The sequence below is a fragment of the Vulpes lagopus genome, chromosome 1 (genome assembly GCF_018345385.1).
Source record: "Vulpes lagopus strain Blue_001 chromosome 1, ASM1834538v1, whole genome shotgun sequence".
In the NCBI taxonomy this organism is placed as follows: Eukaryota; Metazoa; Chordata; class Mammalia; order Carnivora; family Canidae; genus Vulpes; species Vulpes lagopus.
The window spans coordinates 32,894,150-32,914,100 of NC_054824.1; the positions used below are offsets into that span (position 1 = coordinate 32,894,150).

At 36.4% G+C, this 19,951-nt stretch overlaps 1 protein-coding gene across 1 annotated transcript in view; it reads left to right on the forward strand.

Annotated features, from left to right (window-relative positions):
- The first annotated feature begins 3,033 nt into the window (after nucleotides 1-3,033).
- LOC121486486 (pleckstrin homology domain interacting protein) overlaps nucleotides 3,034-19,951 on the forward strand; it is a 131,840-nt gene continuing 114,922 nt past the window's right edge. Inside the window, exons 1-5 of the mRNA XM_041747395.1 lie at nucleotides 3,034-3,433; nucleotides 3,549-3,607; nucleotides 3,739-3,768; nucleotides 3,958-4,066; nucleotides 8,324-8,440. Of these exons, the coding sequence (XP_041603329.1) occupies nucleotides 3,394-3,433; nucleotides 3,549-3,607; nucleotides 3,739-3,768; nucleotides 3,958-4,066; nucleotides 8,324-8,440 (355 nt within the window). The 5' untranslated portion in view covers nucleotides 3,034-3,393. The remainder of the gene's footprint in view (nucleotides 3,434-3,548; nucleotides 3,608-3,738; nucleotides 3,769-3,957; nucleotides 4,067-8,323; nucleotides 8,441-19,951) is intronic.

The window sequence follows — 19,951 nt, forward strand, 5'->3', positions numbered from 1 at the left end:
GTGAATTTTACAGAAACTTTTACATTTCAGGAAAAGTTTGAATTTCCCTAAAAAGACTGTATTAAATGAAAATGTTGTTAGCTTTTCAAACCTTTACTTTTTTTGTTAGCTTTCTTATATAAAAGGCATGGAAATCTCTTTAAATTGACATTTTAATTTTGAAGTCCATGAAAAAGCTAAAATAATCAAACAAAAAGGGGTATAGATGGAATCCGAGCTATCCTTATATGCAAAAGAGTTAATGCTGAGAAAAAGAACTGCAAGTGCCATGGCCTTGGGAACTAAAATATAGGTTTCAAGGTAAGATTTTCTTTCAATTCAGTATGTACAGATTTTCTGCATACATATGCAAAATGACTGAATATAAACCTTATAGTTAATTGATGATGCCAGAATCCAGAAATGTGTTTCATGTTTAAAGGAATTAAAACATTGTAAGGGAGTATTTGTGACATTTGAAGGACTTAGAGACATTTAACACGTCTACTGTTAAAAACAAAATAGTTTACCTGGTTGAAGAGAAGTTTTAATTTTTAGCCAGTAGCCTATATTTTCTTATAGTGGACTGATAGCAATAAATTAATTCAAAAGCAAGGTTACAACTATCTTCATATTTGGCCTTTGAAAAAGAAGCTCTACGCATTGTCAAAGGTTAGTCAAAATGACAAGAGCATCATATTCAGTAAACTTAGAAGCGAAATTTTCCTTAAAATTTTTTTTAGCAGCTAAGTACTGGTAGCAAGCTTAGGAAAAGTTTTCGTGGCTTCTAAATGAAAAGCATACATGGGATAATCATACCAGTTTTCCATGTTTACATAACACTCACAAGACATATATGGAAAACTTTACCCAAAGTAATTTCATGTTCCATGTCATAATTTGGTTTATTTTCCTTTGCAAGCACAAAACATCTATTAGTAAGAATCAGACTAATACAAGTATGTCAAAACCACGAGACTTCAACTGTAATTTTTAGTTCCTAAAATCTGTTTATATGAAGAACATCATAATAATGTAAAATATCACAATTATTTGAAGAATATGAGACTTTTTTAAAAGTTAGAATAGAAAGCATCAATCACAGAAATAAAGAGAATTGCAAAAAGGCATATTAAATGCCTGTCTTTTCAAATCTAACTATCTAGAAGTAAGCTACTTACCTACAATAGATAGAATGGAATTAATGTCCTTAAAAATGCAAATATTTTCAGTATTTGAAAGATTGCCATTTCAGTAAATAACATTATTCTGATAACCTGGCTGCAATAGGACAAGTCATGGTAACTTCTCTTTTTTACTCGATTAAGATTGTTCTAAAAGGCAAATTTTTACATCCTATCATTCCAAGGAGGTTTAGGCTTTTTTTTTTTCCTTCTTCCTCACGTGTAGGATGATTTCTGGATATTTAGTACAGGGCATCACACCGGTGCAGTCTTGCAGTGCAACCCAAGGCAGTTGCAGCAAGTATTTCTCACTAGCAATGTTAAGGAGCTAGAAGGGAACAAGGCTTGAGGAAACAATCTAGAAAGCCATAATACAGCTTGTTGGTCCTTTACTCACAAATAACCTTTTTAGAACAGATACATAAAATGCAGGTTATTATCTAAAATTTTAAGGGAGAATCTTTTGTTAAATGTTAACAAAGAACGACTATCCTAATTCCCTTTAAAATGCAATCCTTAAAAAAAAAAATCAACTATCAAGTCTTTTTGAAAAGTGCTTAAATCATCTGGAGATAAATATCACTTGGTGTCCTTGTTTTCTAACAAATGGCTTTTTCTATTGTTTCCATTAATTTCACCCATATTCGTTTTTTTTAAAAAAAAAAAAAAAAAAAAAAAACAAGGCCCTTACCCTCATCAGCGAAACACAGATGTATGATTTAGCAAATAAAACCGGTAATTACATACTAATTTACGAAAGATTAATTTTTTTTCTCTTTTCGTCAGTTTTCAAGAAGTCTTCCCGTGATTAACTGTAAACAAGAATGGTTTACACCTCAAATTAGAAGCCATTAATTAGCATGACGAAGTCAACTGTAAGATACACAGATAATTTAAATTATTTAATCACTAATCACCTTGGCTAAACTGTAGTATACTCTTTCAATATCCTTCGGTGGGTTATTGATCTGTCAGTAAATTACCTCCAGATCAGTTAGAGATAAATATTAGCTTTCTTTCCTTTCTCTCAGGTTTACATTATTCCTTCTTGTAAACACTTAGAAGAGCTTTAAGGTTCTTTAATCCCAAATCCCTAATTAGCCATCACTAGCCCTTTTGTAACCAGGAAAAAGAGTAACTGAAGTACAGACCAGGAGTTCGCTTTGCCCGTACAACAATAAAAAATAATAATAATAATAATAATAACTAAAAAAAAAAAACAAACATTTTTTTTTTTACATGTAAAATGCTTAAGACGACGGCAATAATAAAAGATATATATGCAGAGGTGGCTTCGGCAAATAACGGGCTTGCAAACGCCAAACGCTCAACAAAAAGAGCCAGACCTCTATTGCAATACACGGCACTCCAATAAATTACACAACACTTTGCATAGGCTGCAGAAATAACGCAGGACAAGACTTACACAGATGCCAATCCGCAGCATTTATACACATGCACATGGCAAGAGACAGAAACCAAACACTATCATTCAACTCGGGCCGGGGAGCGCGATCCCGAGCTTGCCCGGCGCGGGAGGGCTCTCTGCGTGTGTGTCTGTGTGCGCGCGTGAGAGTGAGACCCATCCTCGGGGCATTTCCCCTCTCTGGGCAGTTTTGCTTCATTTGTTTCCCATTTCTGCTACATAGAAACTAACTTCCATCTCAGCCCCAGCCAGCGCCGCTGAATAGAGCCTGTGCTGCGGCTTCGTGTGCGTCAGATCCCTCCGCGGAGCCGTCCCCGGCCCCCCCCCTCCCGCGGTCGGCCTCCACAGAGAAAGCGCCTTTCAGCCAACCGGCGGCTCCGGCTCCGACATCTTCTCCGACTGGAAATAAATAAATAAATCGCACCTTTGGCCGGGGAGGCGGGGGCGGGGGGCTCGCCGCCCTGGGCGCGGGGGCGCGGGGGCGCGGGGCCGAAGGCACTCCTTTTTCTGCGCCGGGGGGCGGGGGCGCGGGCCGAGGACGGGGCCAAGCCCGGGCCGCGAAGGCGGCGGACTCCTTTCTGCGGCGGAGGGATCCGCGGCGGAGGCGGCGGCGGCCGTAGCCGCTGCCTGAGAGTTGTTGTTTCCTCCTCCTCCTCCTCCGCCTCCGCCGCCGTTGCTTGAATGGTGGAGCCGAGGCTGGGCTCGTGAACACACAGTGACAGCTATAGGGCAGGCGGCGGCACCATCCCCGCTTCCCCTCGGCGGCGGGGTGTCCCGCCGGCGGCCCTGAAGTGACCCATAAACATGTCTTGTGAGAGGAAAGGCCTCTCGGAGCTGCGATCGGGTAAGTCGGGGGGCTGCTGGGGCCGCTGGCACCGGGCGATTCCGCCCGCGGTCCCCCGCCCCCCGCCGCCCGGCCGCTAAGCCTGTGTGTCTCCCCGTCCCCCTCTCCCGCGCAGAGCTCTACTTCCTCATCGCCCGGTTCCTGGAAGATGGACCCTGTCAGCAGGCGGCTCAGGTACGGCGGCGCGCGGCGCGGGCCGAGCCGGCGCTCGCTGCTCGCGGGCGTGGGGGAGGGCGGCGGCGGCGGCGGCGGCGGGGCTGCGGCCCGGGGCGCGGGGCTCAGCTCTCCCCGCTTTGTTGTTGCAGGTGCTGATCCGCGAGGTGGCCGAGAAGGAGGTAAGGGCGGCGGCGGCCCGGCGCGTCTCGCCGCCGCGCGGCCGCCCCTGGGCCGCGCCGCCGCCACCGCCGCCGCCGGGGCGCGGGGCGCGGGGCTCGGGGTCCCCGCCGGGGCGCGGGGCGGGCGGGGGAGGGGAGCGGGCGGGCTGGGGCTGGGGGCCGGGCTCACGGGGCGTCCTCTCCCCGCAGCTGCTGCCCCGCCGCACGGACTGGACCGGGAAGGAGCATCCCAGGACCTACCAGAATCTGGTGAGACATTCACGTCGCGGAGCAAAGAAACTTTTCCCCGAGTCGAATAAAAATTGAATTTCCCGCAATTTTTTACAGAGACAAAAACTTGGCCCCAGAACGTGAAAGCTCCAAAGGCCACGGGGAGGGGTGGGAGGCCGGCGCGGGGGCTTCGGGGGGCAGTGGTCGGGGGGACCCGCACCCCGAGGCCGCGGGGGCTGCCGACAATTTATTTGTGATATTTTGTTAATGTGCTAGAAATAAAGATACGTCATGAGTGTTGTGCAGTGCAAGGCCGGAGGAGGAGGGGCCGGCGCGCGCGTCCGTGCGGGCGCGGGGGCGCGCGCGAGGCGGCGGCGGCGGCGGCGGCGGCGGCGGCGGGAGCGGCGCGAGGAAGGAGGGCGCGCTTGCTCGCTCGCCTGCCTGCCTGCTCGCTCGCTCGCTGCTCTGCACGCGCGGTCGGCTCGGCTTTCTCCTGCCCCACACAATAGCTGGTGACTAACTGCTCCGAAGTGGCATTAGCATTTCACAAGCAGGCTATTCACCCGCAGCGGAACCGTAGCTAGGCGTTATTTTTTTTTTTTTTTTTTTAATTCTTCTCGATCCTTTCGCCCTCCTTAAATTCAGAGCTACGGTTTTTGTTTGCTTGTTTTGAGGGGTTCAGATGTATGATGATAGTTGGCCAGAGGCTCATCATTGCTTTTTACCAGAACACATTCGCAGAAGTGCAAAAGCCTGTAACCTCGAAAAGCCAGGAGTTTTAACAGACTTTTTCTAATGTTGCTAATTTTCGTTTTATGCCGCTTCTTCAATTAAAAACTATTACTGGGGGCCACAGAAAAGTTTTGATTTTTGCTCTTATATTTATTGTCGTACGGAACTTGGCAAGTAAAAGTTTTCAGTTTAAACTGGCGTATATTTTGTTTCATAGCTTGAAAGACATTAATGTGGGTTTTCAAAGTGATTATGTTTAGCAATTTCTAATAAATTGTCTTCTGAAAGTGGATCTACCAAGTAGTGTGACTGGAAAACTAAATGTATTTGTATCGGTAGTTAAATTTTCCATATTGTCTCCCAAATTGATTTAGGTTGTTTGTATGAATGTGTTTATTGGGCAATTAGAGCAGTGACAAGGCCGGCAGTGGGAGGGTGGGAAGCGCGCTTAATCTATGCAGTGAAACTGATTCGGGACTGATGTTTTGAGCTAGTTATAACCAGTAACATTACTTCATGAAGGCTTCTGAAATGATTAGGAAGTTTCAGCTACTTAAAATTGAATGTCTTCTGTGAGCTGAAGATGTGACATGATTTTGATGGCTTTTGTTTCATTTGGATATAGAGTATCTGACTTGTGGGTTTAATAACTTTTAATACAGGTTGGTAAGTGCTCACAGATGTTGAAATAAGGGAAACGTAGGTTAGGAAATTTAATGGAAACTTAACTATTTATTTCCACACTTTGTTAGTTTTCATAATAGCAATTGAGGCTAGTTTCCTTAATACTTTGCTATAATGAATGGAGTTTGAAACAAACTCTTAAGATTCAGTATCTGCAATACTTTAATTTGGGGGCGGGGGCGCGTACGTATTTGACAAAAACCTAAGTGGATTCCATATCTTCCTTGTTTTTGGGAAAACTATAGAGATTATAATACTGTTTTTTAGAAATGGGCCAATTTTACAAAAGTTTTTTTACATCTCTTTTTACAAAACTCATCCTTGTAGCTTGTAAAAACCCACAAACCCCAGTCAGTGAAGATTGCTGTGTTCTTAACTTGGAGACTCTTAGTAATGTTATATTTTTAAAATGAAGCAGCTAGTGGTGTATTGCCAAATTATGGGAATGTGTAATACTTGTAGGAATATCATTTTGTTTTCTCCAGTAAAAACAGGGGTACCCATGTTCATTTTTAATCTTTTGGGGAAGAAGATTTCTCATCTCACGGATATTAATAAAATGAATTTATACTTCTTGTCTCTTTATTACTTAGGACAATAAGTGTCTTCATTAGTATTATTATCTTTCAAAATCCACCTTATTTTGCACGGTTGTGGTTTTTCTTGCTTGCACTGTTTTCACCTTTTTATCAGAATTGTCACATTGGCGTACTCATGAGACAGAACTCTCATTAAAATGTAGAGTTCTCTGGTTCATTTTCTCATTTTATTTTTTGAGTATATTAATCTATCTATAGGAGAAAGGACATCTCTTGGAGTGCTTTTATATCCATCAAACTATATATCTAGGTGTGTGGGTATTTGGTTTAACTTCGACTTTTTTGAGATTGAGTTAGCTCTAAAATATTTTGGAACACTAGGTATCTGAGCACATTTTTGTTTAATAGTAAGATCTTGAAATTTTATGTCTAAGTGAGCACATGCAAAATCTCTAGTATGGTGTTTTCTGTTGTCTTAATTCTTTCTTACTACTTAAAAAACCTTTGTTTTTGTTGTCTTCAAATTGAATTTGCGTAACATTGGTTTTAAGTTTATTTTGATGAGTGAAACCAAAATAATAACTATCGTTTGTGGTTTCCGTAGTGTCTCCCTGTACCTGGAAATTTGTTACTACGTTAACTGATAAATTGAGTAATATTTTAAATGGAAGAATTTGTATATGTCAGATTGAAATTTCTAGAAAACCTCAAATTACAACTGTTTAGGATGGTGTATAATTGTACTTGGGAAGCTTAAAAACAAGCATAGGTCAGCATCTGTATGTAGCCTACAAATAAAATCACAGTGATTGAGTTTTGACCAAGAAGAAAGTAGAGTTTTAAGAGCAGTTTTAAAGGCTTACAGATGAAAAAAAAAATGATGTGCTTTTTTCAAGTGATTGATAAAGTTGTTATAAAACATGATTGTGTTATCTAAAGATTTAAAACATTTTTAACGTTGAGTAGAATGTGATAGAAAGTTAAGTGGTTTGTCTTTTATGGTGTATGTTTAAGCAGATTTTATATTTTTAAATACAGATTGATTTTTAAAGCAAGAGGGCTTATAAGTTTTCATCAGGATTCTTATTTTTTAGAAGGAGCCATGCACTTGTGCCAAACTTCTTACAGAACAGGAAAACTCAACTAATTTTTGGACCAAAGAGAAAGCTTTATCATTTATTTCTATTTGGATAGTGAAATTAGTTGGTTTATTAAGTTTTGCTGTCTAGTTATCACCTTAATTAGTGGTGATCGCATGCTTCTGAGGCAGAATTTTTAACATTATTACCAGATACGGGATTCTGATTACATTTATTGCTTACAAGGCTTTTTTTTTTTTTTTTTGAACTGTGTTCATGTTTTGCTAATTTATTAATATGATGTAATTCTTATTTTAATTCTTGTAGCGGTATTTGCTGTTCCTAAAATCATTCCACTTATTAGAGGCCTTTCTATTCAAGTGAAAGCATTGGGAGTCAGGAGATAAGGGTTGTGATTTTAGTCCTGCTGACGGTCAGCCTACAGGTTACCTCAAGCAAGTTTGGAATTTCTTTGGGCTCCCTCATTTGTAAAATAAGCGAATTCAAATTTTTCTGATCTGAAAATCTGATTTTGAACTAGAAATAGTGATACATTGTCTCTAAAAACTCAACTCTTCATTTTGTTGTTGATTATCCAAAACACAGAAAAGTAGATATGGAGAAAACATGCAGATTAGAAAATTGTAAAAGTGCTTTTTATAGTGCCATTCTTAGGTTGTAATAGCATACCTTCTTAGAGATAGATGAATATTTTTGAGACACTAACCATTGTAGACTGCCTCTTTACTCTGTAATTAGTATGTTTCACTCCATGGTTTAAGTACTAGTTTTCATAAATTATTGTTGGTCTTAAACTCAGAGGAAAAAAAAACATGAATAGGATATACTTAAGTATATATCTTAAGTGTGCGTGTATTTAGAGTACACTGATTAATGTGAAAGTTAGGGGACAAGTTTTAGGAAAAAAATAACATGTTTTTGAATGAGGTGTTGCTGTCCTATATTAAAAACAATATAGTGCTTTTTAAAACTAAACCAGTATAATTTTGGGAATGAGAAGTGGCAAATAATGAAGTGAATGTACATATTATAGTTACCATTTCCTTTTTAAATAGAGTGTCAGTAAAATAGTAAGCTTGGCTTGGTAGTCTCTGAAACAGGACCTTAATATCTCATAATCCTTATAATGAACAATACAATGTTATGTGTTAGAGAAATGCTACATGCTGAAGGGCTGAAACAGGCAAAACTCATCCTTCTTACCCTTGCATTATTTTAAGAAGTTTGAGGCATTTAGAAAGATTTTTAAATGGAATAAGTACCTGTTAAATTCTTTATATTCCTGAATAGTTGTAAAGTGGCTTGAAAATCAGGGGCAGTTGGATTATCCCATCCCCAACTACACAATGGCGTTTTACATGACTGTTACAAAGCTGAATAGTATTACAGGAGTCTGTTTCTCAGTCTGTAAAATGGGCTAATAATAGCCCCTAACTTGTAGGATTCTGTGAGTGATAACTGGCACAGATCAAGCACTACTTAAGAGTTTGTGTTTGCTATTATCAGAACTTTGGTCATGGTAGTAAAGTTTCCAGTTATAGCTTTATAAATGCGTTAAAGTTTAAGAGAAAGTGTTATTCCAGAAACAAGTGTGCGTGATTTTCTGAACATAGCAGCTGCGGTGTAAAAAAAAAAAAAAAAAAAAAAAAAAAAAACAAAACCTGCTTTAAACCTTCAAAAGATACTATTCGTATAATTATGTTGTAGATCCAAGGATGAAATAGTTAAGCCTGAGATACAAAGAAACAATATAATAAATGCTAAAAATAAATAATTTTTAAAGCATTATGGATAGAATTCTAGAAAAATTTCGGTCGTCTGTATAGGGATTCTATGACTTTTTGTGAAATAATTAACACAGAAATGTTTGGGTGGTTAAAATATCTAAAATTGATTAGAAAATATATGAAGCTTTTGTATCTTTTGGTAATCAGATGACATTTAGGAATGTGAGGAAACTTGGCTGTTGCTTCTCTCCTTCTGTTCAAAGATTTGTATAATTTTAAACTCAAGAGATGGTATTTTTTATTTATTTATTTATTTAAAAAATTTTTTTTTTAGTTTGTATTTTTTATTTTATTTTTTTTTTTTATTTATTTTTTTTTTTTTAGTTTGTATTTTTTAAATTGTCAGAGAGGAGATGTGTCGTTCTGGCCTAAAGATTCTGTTTTAAACAGAGCTTAATCAGACTTTTTTTTTGAATTAATTTAAGTGAGCACTAGGTTAAATAAATCCTATGAATGCCAGTTTTTTAATCAACTCAATTTCTTTGTCAGACCACAAGTTGTTGTTGTCGTCTTTAATCTAGAAACTCCTTCCCTGGTCTACTGCAGTTGTTTTTCTTTTTCCCAAATTTTGTAGTTATCTCATGTCACTACAGAATTATAGCAAATAAAATTGTATCCTACACAACTTGTTCTGGACAAAAATATTAGATAGGTTCTTTTTGTTGTGTTAAGTTTCTGAATTCACCGAAGAGTATCTGTAATACCAAACAAAGTGGAAGTTAACAGAGTATTAAGTGTATCCATTTTAATGAACTCAATAATGAATTCAAGGAAGTCAGGGATTAAAATGAGTGGTTTTCTTTTTTTTAAGTCTATTTTTCTTTCAAGATATTTAAGTTGCTTTTGTAATTATATTAAAAGTAATAAGGGCTAATATATAATAGGAACTGAATGTAAAATTTTAGAAATAAATATAAAATGTGTAAAGATGATCAATTTTTGTTTGTGAGAAGCCATGTTATAGGTACAATTATGAGTAACTTGTGAAATTAATTATTTTGGAATGAGTAAATATATGTTACTGAGCATATGGAATATAGAAGATTGTCAGTATTTTACAACAGACTGGAGAAAATGATAGCATTTCTTTTCTCTATAGAATTTGAGAATTCAGTGTGCTAAAAACAGTTATGTAGAAGAGAGAAATAGGTGAGAACCTTAGGTCACTACAGAGAAGGGAGTCATCAAGTGTGAAGCAGGTCCATCCTTATTTGCCTTAAACACACAGAAGCAGCCTATTTGAGTTCAGAAATCATAGCTAAGGAAAGGTATGGTTGATTGGATAAGTTGTTTTCGATATTAAAATATAGTTAGTAACATGATCTGATGCACCTTCTGCTTAAGTTAAAACTAAATTGTAAAAGGAATGAGATTTATAGTGCAAAGCTTAGGTTATTTGTGGTAGCATGGATAATGGCAGCCTGCTGCCAAAGAAGCACGTAAAGAATCCATGTATTCTAGACTCCAGATGGCCCATGGTCATGGTGGCATGACCCATTTGGTCTCTATCAGGTAGCGAACAGGCACATAGACTGTCTTGGCAGAGGTTATAGTATAAGTGCGAGAAGTATTTGCCTTGTGTCATTTGATTCTGGTTTAGATTTTGGGTGAGGAAATACTAATTTTAAGCAATTTGGAGATACTTATTTAAAACAACTTCACTGCCATTGTATGTGTGGTGTTAGTTATTTCTAGTGCAGTGTTTGAAACCGAAACATTACTAAAAATGAAACTGGTCGTTCTCTTAAGAGTATTTATATGGGCATTTTAAGAGTAAACAGTTTAAGAATTTTCCATCTTTAAATTGGTAGACAATAATTTTGCCAACAGAATCTCATCTTTGATTTTTATATTTTGGTAAAACAATGTTTTAAAAAGGATTTCTTACTGCACAAATTTTGTTTAGAAAATATTTGATTTAAAAACAAAACTTCAAAATGTGTTATTTTAAAAAGTTAAGTTTGTCATTTTATGGTGTTTTAAATTAATTTTTATAGAACATCCTTTGTGGTTTGTGGAGACCTAAATTCTGGTTAAAGGGGTGAGTTTTTTTGTTTGTTTTTAGCAAAGTATAGTCAGATTGTGATGAATAAGATTTAGAAGAGCACTATATTTTTTAAAAGACAGATTTGTATTGATAACTGTGATGATAGTAGTAGCTGAATTATCTAAATGAATTCTTAGGTGGTTAACTAAATTGTGAATAGAAGATACAGTCTTTCAAGCATGTTTATTGATAGTTAATTAAGAATAAATAGACCACCAAGATTAATTTTGACACTTAATAAGGTTCTATATTAATTTTATTATACTTCTAATTACAAAGAAATCATAGGCATGTAAGGGCCCTTCTGAGAATAGTTACCCAGATTAGAGGTTTTTGACTTGAAAAATGGTTATGTAGATCCTATTAAGTTTGTAATTATAAGACCTGTATGACAGTGGGCCGGAACTACGGTTTTGAGAAGGAAATTGTAATGTAATGAAAATAACAGTAACTTTGGAATCAAGAGACCTAGGTTTGATTACGAATTTCTCCTACTCTCTAAATGTATGACTTCACAGAAACTGTAACCTTTGGACTTCAGTTTCCTTTATCTGTGAAGTGGGGAAAATGCTTAACCTTATTTGCTTATGAAGATAAATTTTAGGAATACTTGGCACAAAGTAAGTATTCTATATATTTTTTTAATGTGGAAAGCTTTTATATTTTTTTAAAAATACTCAGAATATGTAAACTTGCTTTTAAAGATTGTAGATGTGGGGATGCCTGCGTGGCTCAGTGGTTTAGCGCCTGCCTTTGGCCCAGGGCATGATCCTGGAGTCACGGGATCGAGTCCCGTGTTGGGCTTCCTGCATGGAGCCTGCTTCTCCCTCTGCCTGTGTCTCTGCCTCTCTCTCTGTCTATCATAACTAAATAAATATAAAAAAAAAATAAAGATTGTAGATGTAATTTAACATATACTTTGGAATAATGATAAGAGATTTATAATTACAAGTTTAAAGTTTTGAGATTTTGAGATCTGGTTTTAAAAATAGGCTTAGAGAATTTTTAATAACAAATACGATTTTTTAAATTTATGATTTTAAATTATAGAATATATGTTAGAATAATTGTAAAAGTAAGAAAATGTATTCAATTAAGCTGACCTTTTAGAACTCAGTTTTTCAGATTGGAAAACATTTGAGAAACAGATATGAAAAACGGACATTTTTAAAACCAATTAGGTGTTCAGGATATAGTCGTGCTAAATATTTGGTGGATTTTATTTTTATAGGGACTTCCTTAATTATATGCTAAAAGAAGGACTGACATTTCTAGTTAGCACAAGTAATCAAGTAGATTAATGAATTCTATTGCTCTAACCTCATTTTAGCAATGTCCTTAAAAAGATTTCCAAAATATTTTTTTCCTGTGTAGGTCTAGAAAGATTTTCAACATGAAGGAGCAACATGTAGTATGTAATGTGGAGTATAATTAAAGTGACAGCCAACGCTTCTTCACCTACTATGACTACCCCCTAAGGTGGTGAGTTGGCAGTCTCAGTCTTGCAGATGAGGACATTGAGACGTAGAGTAAATGTTTTCCCCGAACTCTGAAAGTTTAAACCTAGACTGTTTGACTTTAGAGCTCTCAAACTACTGACCTTTTCTTTAAAAATTGAGTAGTGTTCTTAACGACATTGTGTCTGATGGAATACAGTGGCTTCCAAATTTTTTGTATTTTCTTCCTGTTGATAAAATTTACCTTTTAATGATAATTTCCATTGACAATGGCAGCCTTTTCTTGGCTGGGAAGAGCTGCTATTTCTATGAAGTAGCATCACAAGCAGAAGTGGATTGTTTTAGCTAAAGATGCAGGAAAGTAAATGACTCAGAGAGCTCAGGCTTTTCTTGTTCCTTGCAATGGTTCACATTTTCAGAAGAGGATTTTGTTGTTCTAATTGTTATTGATGATTCTAGAAATGTTTTATATCAACCTGAGAAAGGAGTGATACAGGGTTATAATTTGGGCCAAGATGGATAAGGCATGAGGAGAGTTGTGTCCTTAACAGAATTCTGTTATTCCTGCACTGGAAACATTGAGAAAACTGAGAATTGTTTAAATCAGAATTGGTAAACTATGGTTGCTGCAGGTCAATCATGTAGGAAACCTATTTTTGTAAGACCATGAAGCTAAAGTAGTACATTTTTAAAGAATTGGTAAAAAATACATGCAACAGTTAGTTGCCTCTAAAGCCTAAAATATTTACCGTCCAACCCTTCATAGAAAATGTTTGCTGACCTCTGCTCTAGATAACATATTTACAAAGGGATACCTTTAATTCAGGTTTTAACCATTAATTATGGACAGTTAGCGCAGAGATTATTGTTACTATTTCAAATGATTTTCAAATGAGATTGGAGGTGGGGTTGGAGATATGAATTTAGAAAAGCTCTGACTAACCCTCTAGTGTAGGAGTGAATCTCCAGGGGTCGGCGTCAGAGTTTGTATCCATAAAGCAAGCTCTTATATCCGAGTGTTAGAGAAGATGACATGTTTATGAAAATTTAAAAATGGAGCAGAGATGATAAATACACATTTTTTTTTCTTTTCTAAGAATAGTAATCATAAATCTTACGGTATTAATCCTTTGATTATTTAATCTATTTACACTTTGTGACTTTAAAAGTTTAAAATTTTAATCTTAGAAATACTGAGAAAAGTAGGCTTGATCACACTGATTTCCTTTAGCCACAGTGGGAGATAATGTGTAGGGTTGTCACCCTATCATTGTAGTTTTATTTTCTATCCTTAGTTGTTTACCTATAAGTGTCCTTTACCTATTGGAATTTATGCTTTTGTACTCGTTTGCTTAGTAGTGAAAAAGAATTTTAGAATGTTTCTTTTCCTGGCTCAGGTTAATGTCTGTTGAAAACTATTCAAAATGTCTCTTTTTTAGCTTCAATATTGAGATATATATTTGAGGCAGTAGGTGCTATAGGCAGTGTGAATGAGGGCTGGAGTTACACTATCTTGGTTAGACTCTTATTTCTATCATCCACTAAATGTCTATGATCTTGGGAACCTTGTTTTTCTTATTGTACAAAAATTTCTTTATTAATGGAAAAAATAGTTAGAATCTCTTAGGGGTTGTTAAAATAATAAGCTGAACTTTTTTATGTATAACTTAACTACGCTTACCACAAGGCTTAGCATTTAGAGTGCAGTCAGTATGTGTTAGCTATGATAGTGTTAATATTTATTACAGTTAACTTTTAACTTGGTCATATTTTTTATGTGTTGAATGTCTTAAAATGAAAGCAGTGCTGGTTATGGAAAGTAATCAGTAGTAATTAGAATTAGTGTTTTTTTGTTTTAAGAATAGTGTACAAACACCTACTGAGAATCCACATATAGACATTTTGGGTAAGGAATTTTGTTAAAATATCACTTCCAATTTCCCTTTTAATTTTAATTTCCTTTTAGTCATTTGCTAGTATATATAAATAAAAGTCCTTTCAAACTAAAAATTTTAAGCTATAATATTAAAGATACGGTGTTCTTATAACTTTGAAAGTTAAAAATTGTATATGTATAGCCATAAATGAACCATTTTAATTTTTAAAGTATTTTAATTTCTTTTTTTTTTTTTTTAAGATTTTTATTTATTCATTCATGAGAGACAGAGAGAGAGAGAGAGAGAGAGAGAGGGAGGCAGAGACATAGGCAGAGGGAGAAGCAGCCTCCATGCAGGGAGCCTGACATGGGACTCCATCCTGGATCTCCAGGATCAGGCCCTGGGCTGAAGGCAGTGCTGAACTGCTGAGCCACCTGGGCTACCTGAAGTATTTTAATTTCTTAAAATCTGTTTTATTGATCATAGCGATATGGATTAATAATAATTAAGAATAATGTTTTCAAGAGGTGGCAAAAGAAAGTTTTCATTGGTTTTTAGAAGTGTGTGTGTGTGTGTATATATATATATGAATGTTGTGTATATGATGCAGCTGGGACCAAAATGAGACATGGTTCTTACTTTCTTCTAGTTAATGCTCCCAAATTGAGAAGAAAAGCATTAAATTATTAAACTTCCAAATGTATAATCATAAACTGGTATAAAACTGGTAAACGTATGATCATAAACTGGAAGAGTCACCGAAAGCATGCACCCAAGATAACATACTTAGACTGGTAGGTAAAAAGAAATAAAGGAAGTTACATCGAAGGGAAGATCTGAAGCACATAAAAGAGTTGTTTGGGCAAGAAGATGTAGGGAAATGTAGAGTGTGCGCCACAGGGGTAAAGCCTGACAGGAAAGAGTGCAGGTAAAGAACGTGAAGGATGGCTAGTATGTCTAAATGTGGAAAGTAGGGGTGGAGCGTGTAAGGCTGGAATGTGCCATATGAAGCAAAGGAATATGAGTGGACCATATGTGCCTTTTAGGAATTGTAGACCATGCTAAGGAGTTGGATCGCCAAAGAGCAAGGAAAATCTCTGAAGTGTTTTTAAAGTCAGGGTGATTTGACGAGATAAAGGTTTTAGAAAGAGCATTATGGTTGCAATATAGAGAACAGGTTTGGAATAGAAGGGATTATAGAATAGAATGAGGTAGGAGGCATGAGTGGATATGAGAAAGATGGGAGTTTATTGCAAAGATGATTTGAAATTGGGTCATTATTATGGAGATGGAGTAGATGAGTTTAATAGGAAGGGAAAATCAGTTGAACTTCGTGACTCCTAGGATGTTGGGAATGAGGTGGAAAGGAGGAATAGGCCCAGTAAAAAAAAGTGACTTCTTGGTTTGAGGCTGGATAGATGATAGTGTTGTTTGCCAAGGTAGGAAACATTTTGGGAGGGGGCATGTTAACAGGATCATGAGTCCATTTGTGCATTATGTTGAGTTGAGGAGACTTTGGGACTCCAAAGAGTGATGTCTTAAGGAAGTTTGATATGCACACATAGGCTATAGACACAAATTTGGGAATCATTGGTATAGTAATTGTTCAAGGAGAGAGTATTGAGTGAGATGAAATAGAATGTGGAACTGGGCTCTAGGATCCTGGATCTTAAGAACTTTGCCACTTAATGGCTAGATAGAATCAGAAAAGTCAGTAGTTACTGCATATTGTCATGTGTTCACTTACCGAGGAAATAAACACTTAACTACAAGTACTACACTAAGCATTGGGTAGATAGGTAAACAAGATCTAATCCCATGTCTTTTGTAGGTCATGGATCAGAAATTAGCAATCTTACTGGAGGGGTTTTAGGAACCTCCAAAACAGGGCAAGACAGTTAGGGCCTGTATATGTGTATTTTTGGGGAAAAGGATCATAGCTATCATTAGATTCCCACTGAGATCTAGATATCAAAATATATTAAGAACAATTAATATGATAAAAGTACTATAGAGCAGTGGTGAGTGAGGTAAAGAATGTTTTGGGAAGGAGTATAACGTGCTATGGAAACACAGAGATAGAATGTCCAAAAAGAAGGGGCAGAGATACTGTAATAGCTCATGGAGAGCAGTGAGACTGAGATATGAAGGAGATAGAGATGGGGAAGTGGATGGGTGAGAAAAGATTTCCAGCAGAGGGATCATCTTGTATAAAGTCTCAAAAGCCAGAAAGCCTGAGGATTTTAAAATCTGAAAGTATCTCTTCTAACTTTAAAATGAAAGTTGATTTTGAAAAATACACCAAAGACTAAGTCTGAAAAAGTGGATTCATAATATTTTATGAATTCTTCAGTAAGGATTCCTCAGTAAGGATTTTCAGGTTCACTAGTGAAAATGTATTTTGCAAAGAGACTCTAAAACAGGATAATCACAAAACTAAAGTTGATAAGTAATGAACTTTATGATTAAAGTAAAATTTTTGAAAGGAATTTAGATCAATGTAAAGAAATCACATCAGAATAATTATATATAACTTAGAGCTGGAAGGGACCCTATAAATATTTAAATTTTATTCTAGAGTAAATTATTTTAGGGAAGATTAGAGAAAAGTATAAATACAATTTTAAAAAATCCTGTTTTTGGTATATTTTCTTCTAAATGGTTTTTTACTTAGCTAATCATACTGGTATTTAAAGAGTATGTTTTTAGTCAAGATGATATTGGGAAAGGGAGTCTGTAGCTTAACAAGTTTGGGAATTGCATTAAACAAAAGCAAATAGATTTATCAGGATTTTTCAGTAGCACATAATGTAGTATTTATAATTTGTATTAGAACCTCTGTTCTCAAATATTCATTTCACTAGTACTTACTGACCATCTGTATGCCACATTCTGTATTACTTTAAATTATCAGTGTGACACTGTGGCTCCGTGTTGTCTCTATGACAGCAACATATTATGTTAAAAAGTAAGGTTGGTTTCTCCGAATTGGCTCTAGCTTAGAAGGATGAGTATTGGCTAACTTTTTCACAAATGAGATAAGGGTGAGGGACAGAGGGAGAGGGAGAAGCAGATTCCCCGCTGAGCAGGGAGTCCCATGCTGGGTCTTGATCCCAGCACCCTGGGATCATGACCTGAGCTGAAAACAGAGGCTTAACCGACTGAACCCCCCAGGCACCCCTCACTAACTTTTTAAAAATTACCTTAATGTTCTTTTGTTGGTACAGTATAGAGATACTGCAAGATGGAATGAAATGATTTAATCCTTTACTTCCCTTCCTAAATCAGTCTTAACAGGGAATTCATACTAAAATTGCTATTACTATGTGAACTTGAGTAGCAGTTCTCAAACACTTGGCCTTAGAACCCCTTTATATTAATAAAAATCATTGAATTTTCTTTGTTTACATGGATTATAATCTGTTTATCATTTAAAGATTAAAAACAAATTTTAAGGGCAGCCCCAGTGGCACAGCGGTTTAGCGCCGCCTGCAGCCCGGGTGTGATCCTGGATACCCGGGATCGAGTCCCGCTTTGGGCTCTCTGCATGGAGCCTGCTTCTCCCTCTGCCTGTGACTCTGCCTCTCTCTCTCTCTATGAATAAATAAATAAAATATTAAAAAAAACAAATTTTAAAATTTCATTTAAATAATATAAGCTCATTTCATGTTAATATAAGCAACATTTTTTGTAGTAATTATTTTCCAAAACAAATTTATGAAGAAAATCATTGTTGTACATTTTGAGGAATGTTTAATGTCTGGCTAAATAGAGAGATTCTTATTTTTGCTGCCTCATTCAGTCTTTTGTGATATCCCATGTCTTGTGGCCCCTGGAAAAATCCACCATACACTCATGAGAGTGAAGAAACAAAATAACATTTTAGTATTCATGATTTTTACCTCAGAAACCTTCAGGGATTCCCAGAACTCCGTTTGAGAACAGCTAAACTGTTTAGATAGTACCTTGAGAAAATTTTTATGACTTGATAACGTAGCTATACAGTGATTAAAATAGTGTACCTTTTTCCTCTGATTCTCTTTAGATTCTTTGAAAAGACTTTTAGGATGGATAATAAAAACATTAGAATTTCATAGCTTGGTTTCCAATGCTAGCATAAATTAAGCAGTGTTTTAAGTTGTTCCAAAAGTGCCCAAACTTTTTGTAGTAGGTAGATTTATTTTATAGTTGAAACTTTTTTTTTTTTTTAAGATTTTATTTATTTATTCATGAGAGACACAGAGATAGAGAGGCAGAGACACAGGCAGAGGGAGAAGCAGGCTCCATGCAAGGAGCCTGACGTGGAACTCGATCCCGGGTCTCCAGGACCAGGCCCTGGGTTGAAGGCGGCGCTAAACCGCTGAGCCACCCGGGTTGCCAGTTGAAACTTATTTAAATGAATAGTTGGAATTTGGTCTTACAAAGGTTTTTTGTGAATAAATTACAGAATTCTTCATAGAGGCCTATAGAAGTGTTTTTAAATTTTGTGATGAGGACATGGGCCATTAAGGTTTTTTTATCCTTAATTATTCTGGAGATGATTCTTTTATAATGTAAAGGATCCAAAACATTCATTGTGTTTTATTGGATGACTTTTTTGCTTAAAGTTTTTCAAAATTAAACTGTTGAACTACAACATAATCATTTTAGGTTATAATGCTATATATTTTTTCTTCATTATTTGAATTGACTAGAATTTGCTAATTTATTGCTTGGATATATTTACTTACTTTAATTTTCAGTGACTTTCATATTTTAGTTATAGTCTCTTCTTCCACCCCCCACTTTTACCTTTTCAGGAGTGGTGTTCTCCTTTCTCCTTCTTCCACCTATCCAAATCCTATTTCTTCCTTTTCTAGATAAGTTTACTGATCAACATTACAATTTTGCCTTTTGCTTAATGTTTATATAGTATACCTTTTCTCGTTGTTTTACTTATTAACATTTTTTTGTTCTTTTATTTTCCATATCTTAAAAATAGTGTAGAAGTGGCTTTTTAAAAATACAGTATGGCTATATTTATGTTTTATGTAGAGCATTTTGTCTTATATATGTAATAATTGATATATGTGGGTTTATATCTCCTCTAACGTTGCTTGGAAGGTGATCTCTCTTGCTGGTTTTCTGCAGTTTGTCTATAATATGTCTTGGTGTCAGTAGGGTTTTTGAAAATTTATCTTGTTAGAGATCCATTGGGTTTCTTGAATCTGTAAATGTCTTTTACTGGCATTGGAAAATTCTCAGCCTTTATCTTAGACAATACCATCTTTGCTCTGTTCTCTTCCCTTTGGGACTCCAGTTGAATAGAGCCAGACTTTTTACTTTATCTTCTTTATCACCCTCTCTTTTATGATTTGCATCTTTTTGTCTCTGTGATGTATTCTGATTTGTTTTCTCTGTCCTACTTTTCAAAGGTATCTTATTTGTATGACGGGAATCGTGGATGATTTTGTTTTCAGCCTAAGTGTCTTTGTTATATAATGATATCTGTATGTAATCTGTATATAAAGAACAACTTTTAAAACAGGAAAGGATTTGAGAGTATATTTTGTATTTGCACTTAGAAAATTATGCTGGAGGTAGAATAGTTTTCTTTGAAGAAGAGGAAAGTAAAATATTATAGGAGCTTCCCCTATAGGGAGAAGTTCATCCTCTCTTGAAAAACTGCAGATCTATCTAGTAAGGGGAATGTGCTATGTTATTCTTGGAACACATTGTTTGATAGCCCTGTGGTGTAGTCAATGAAAGTT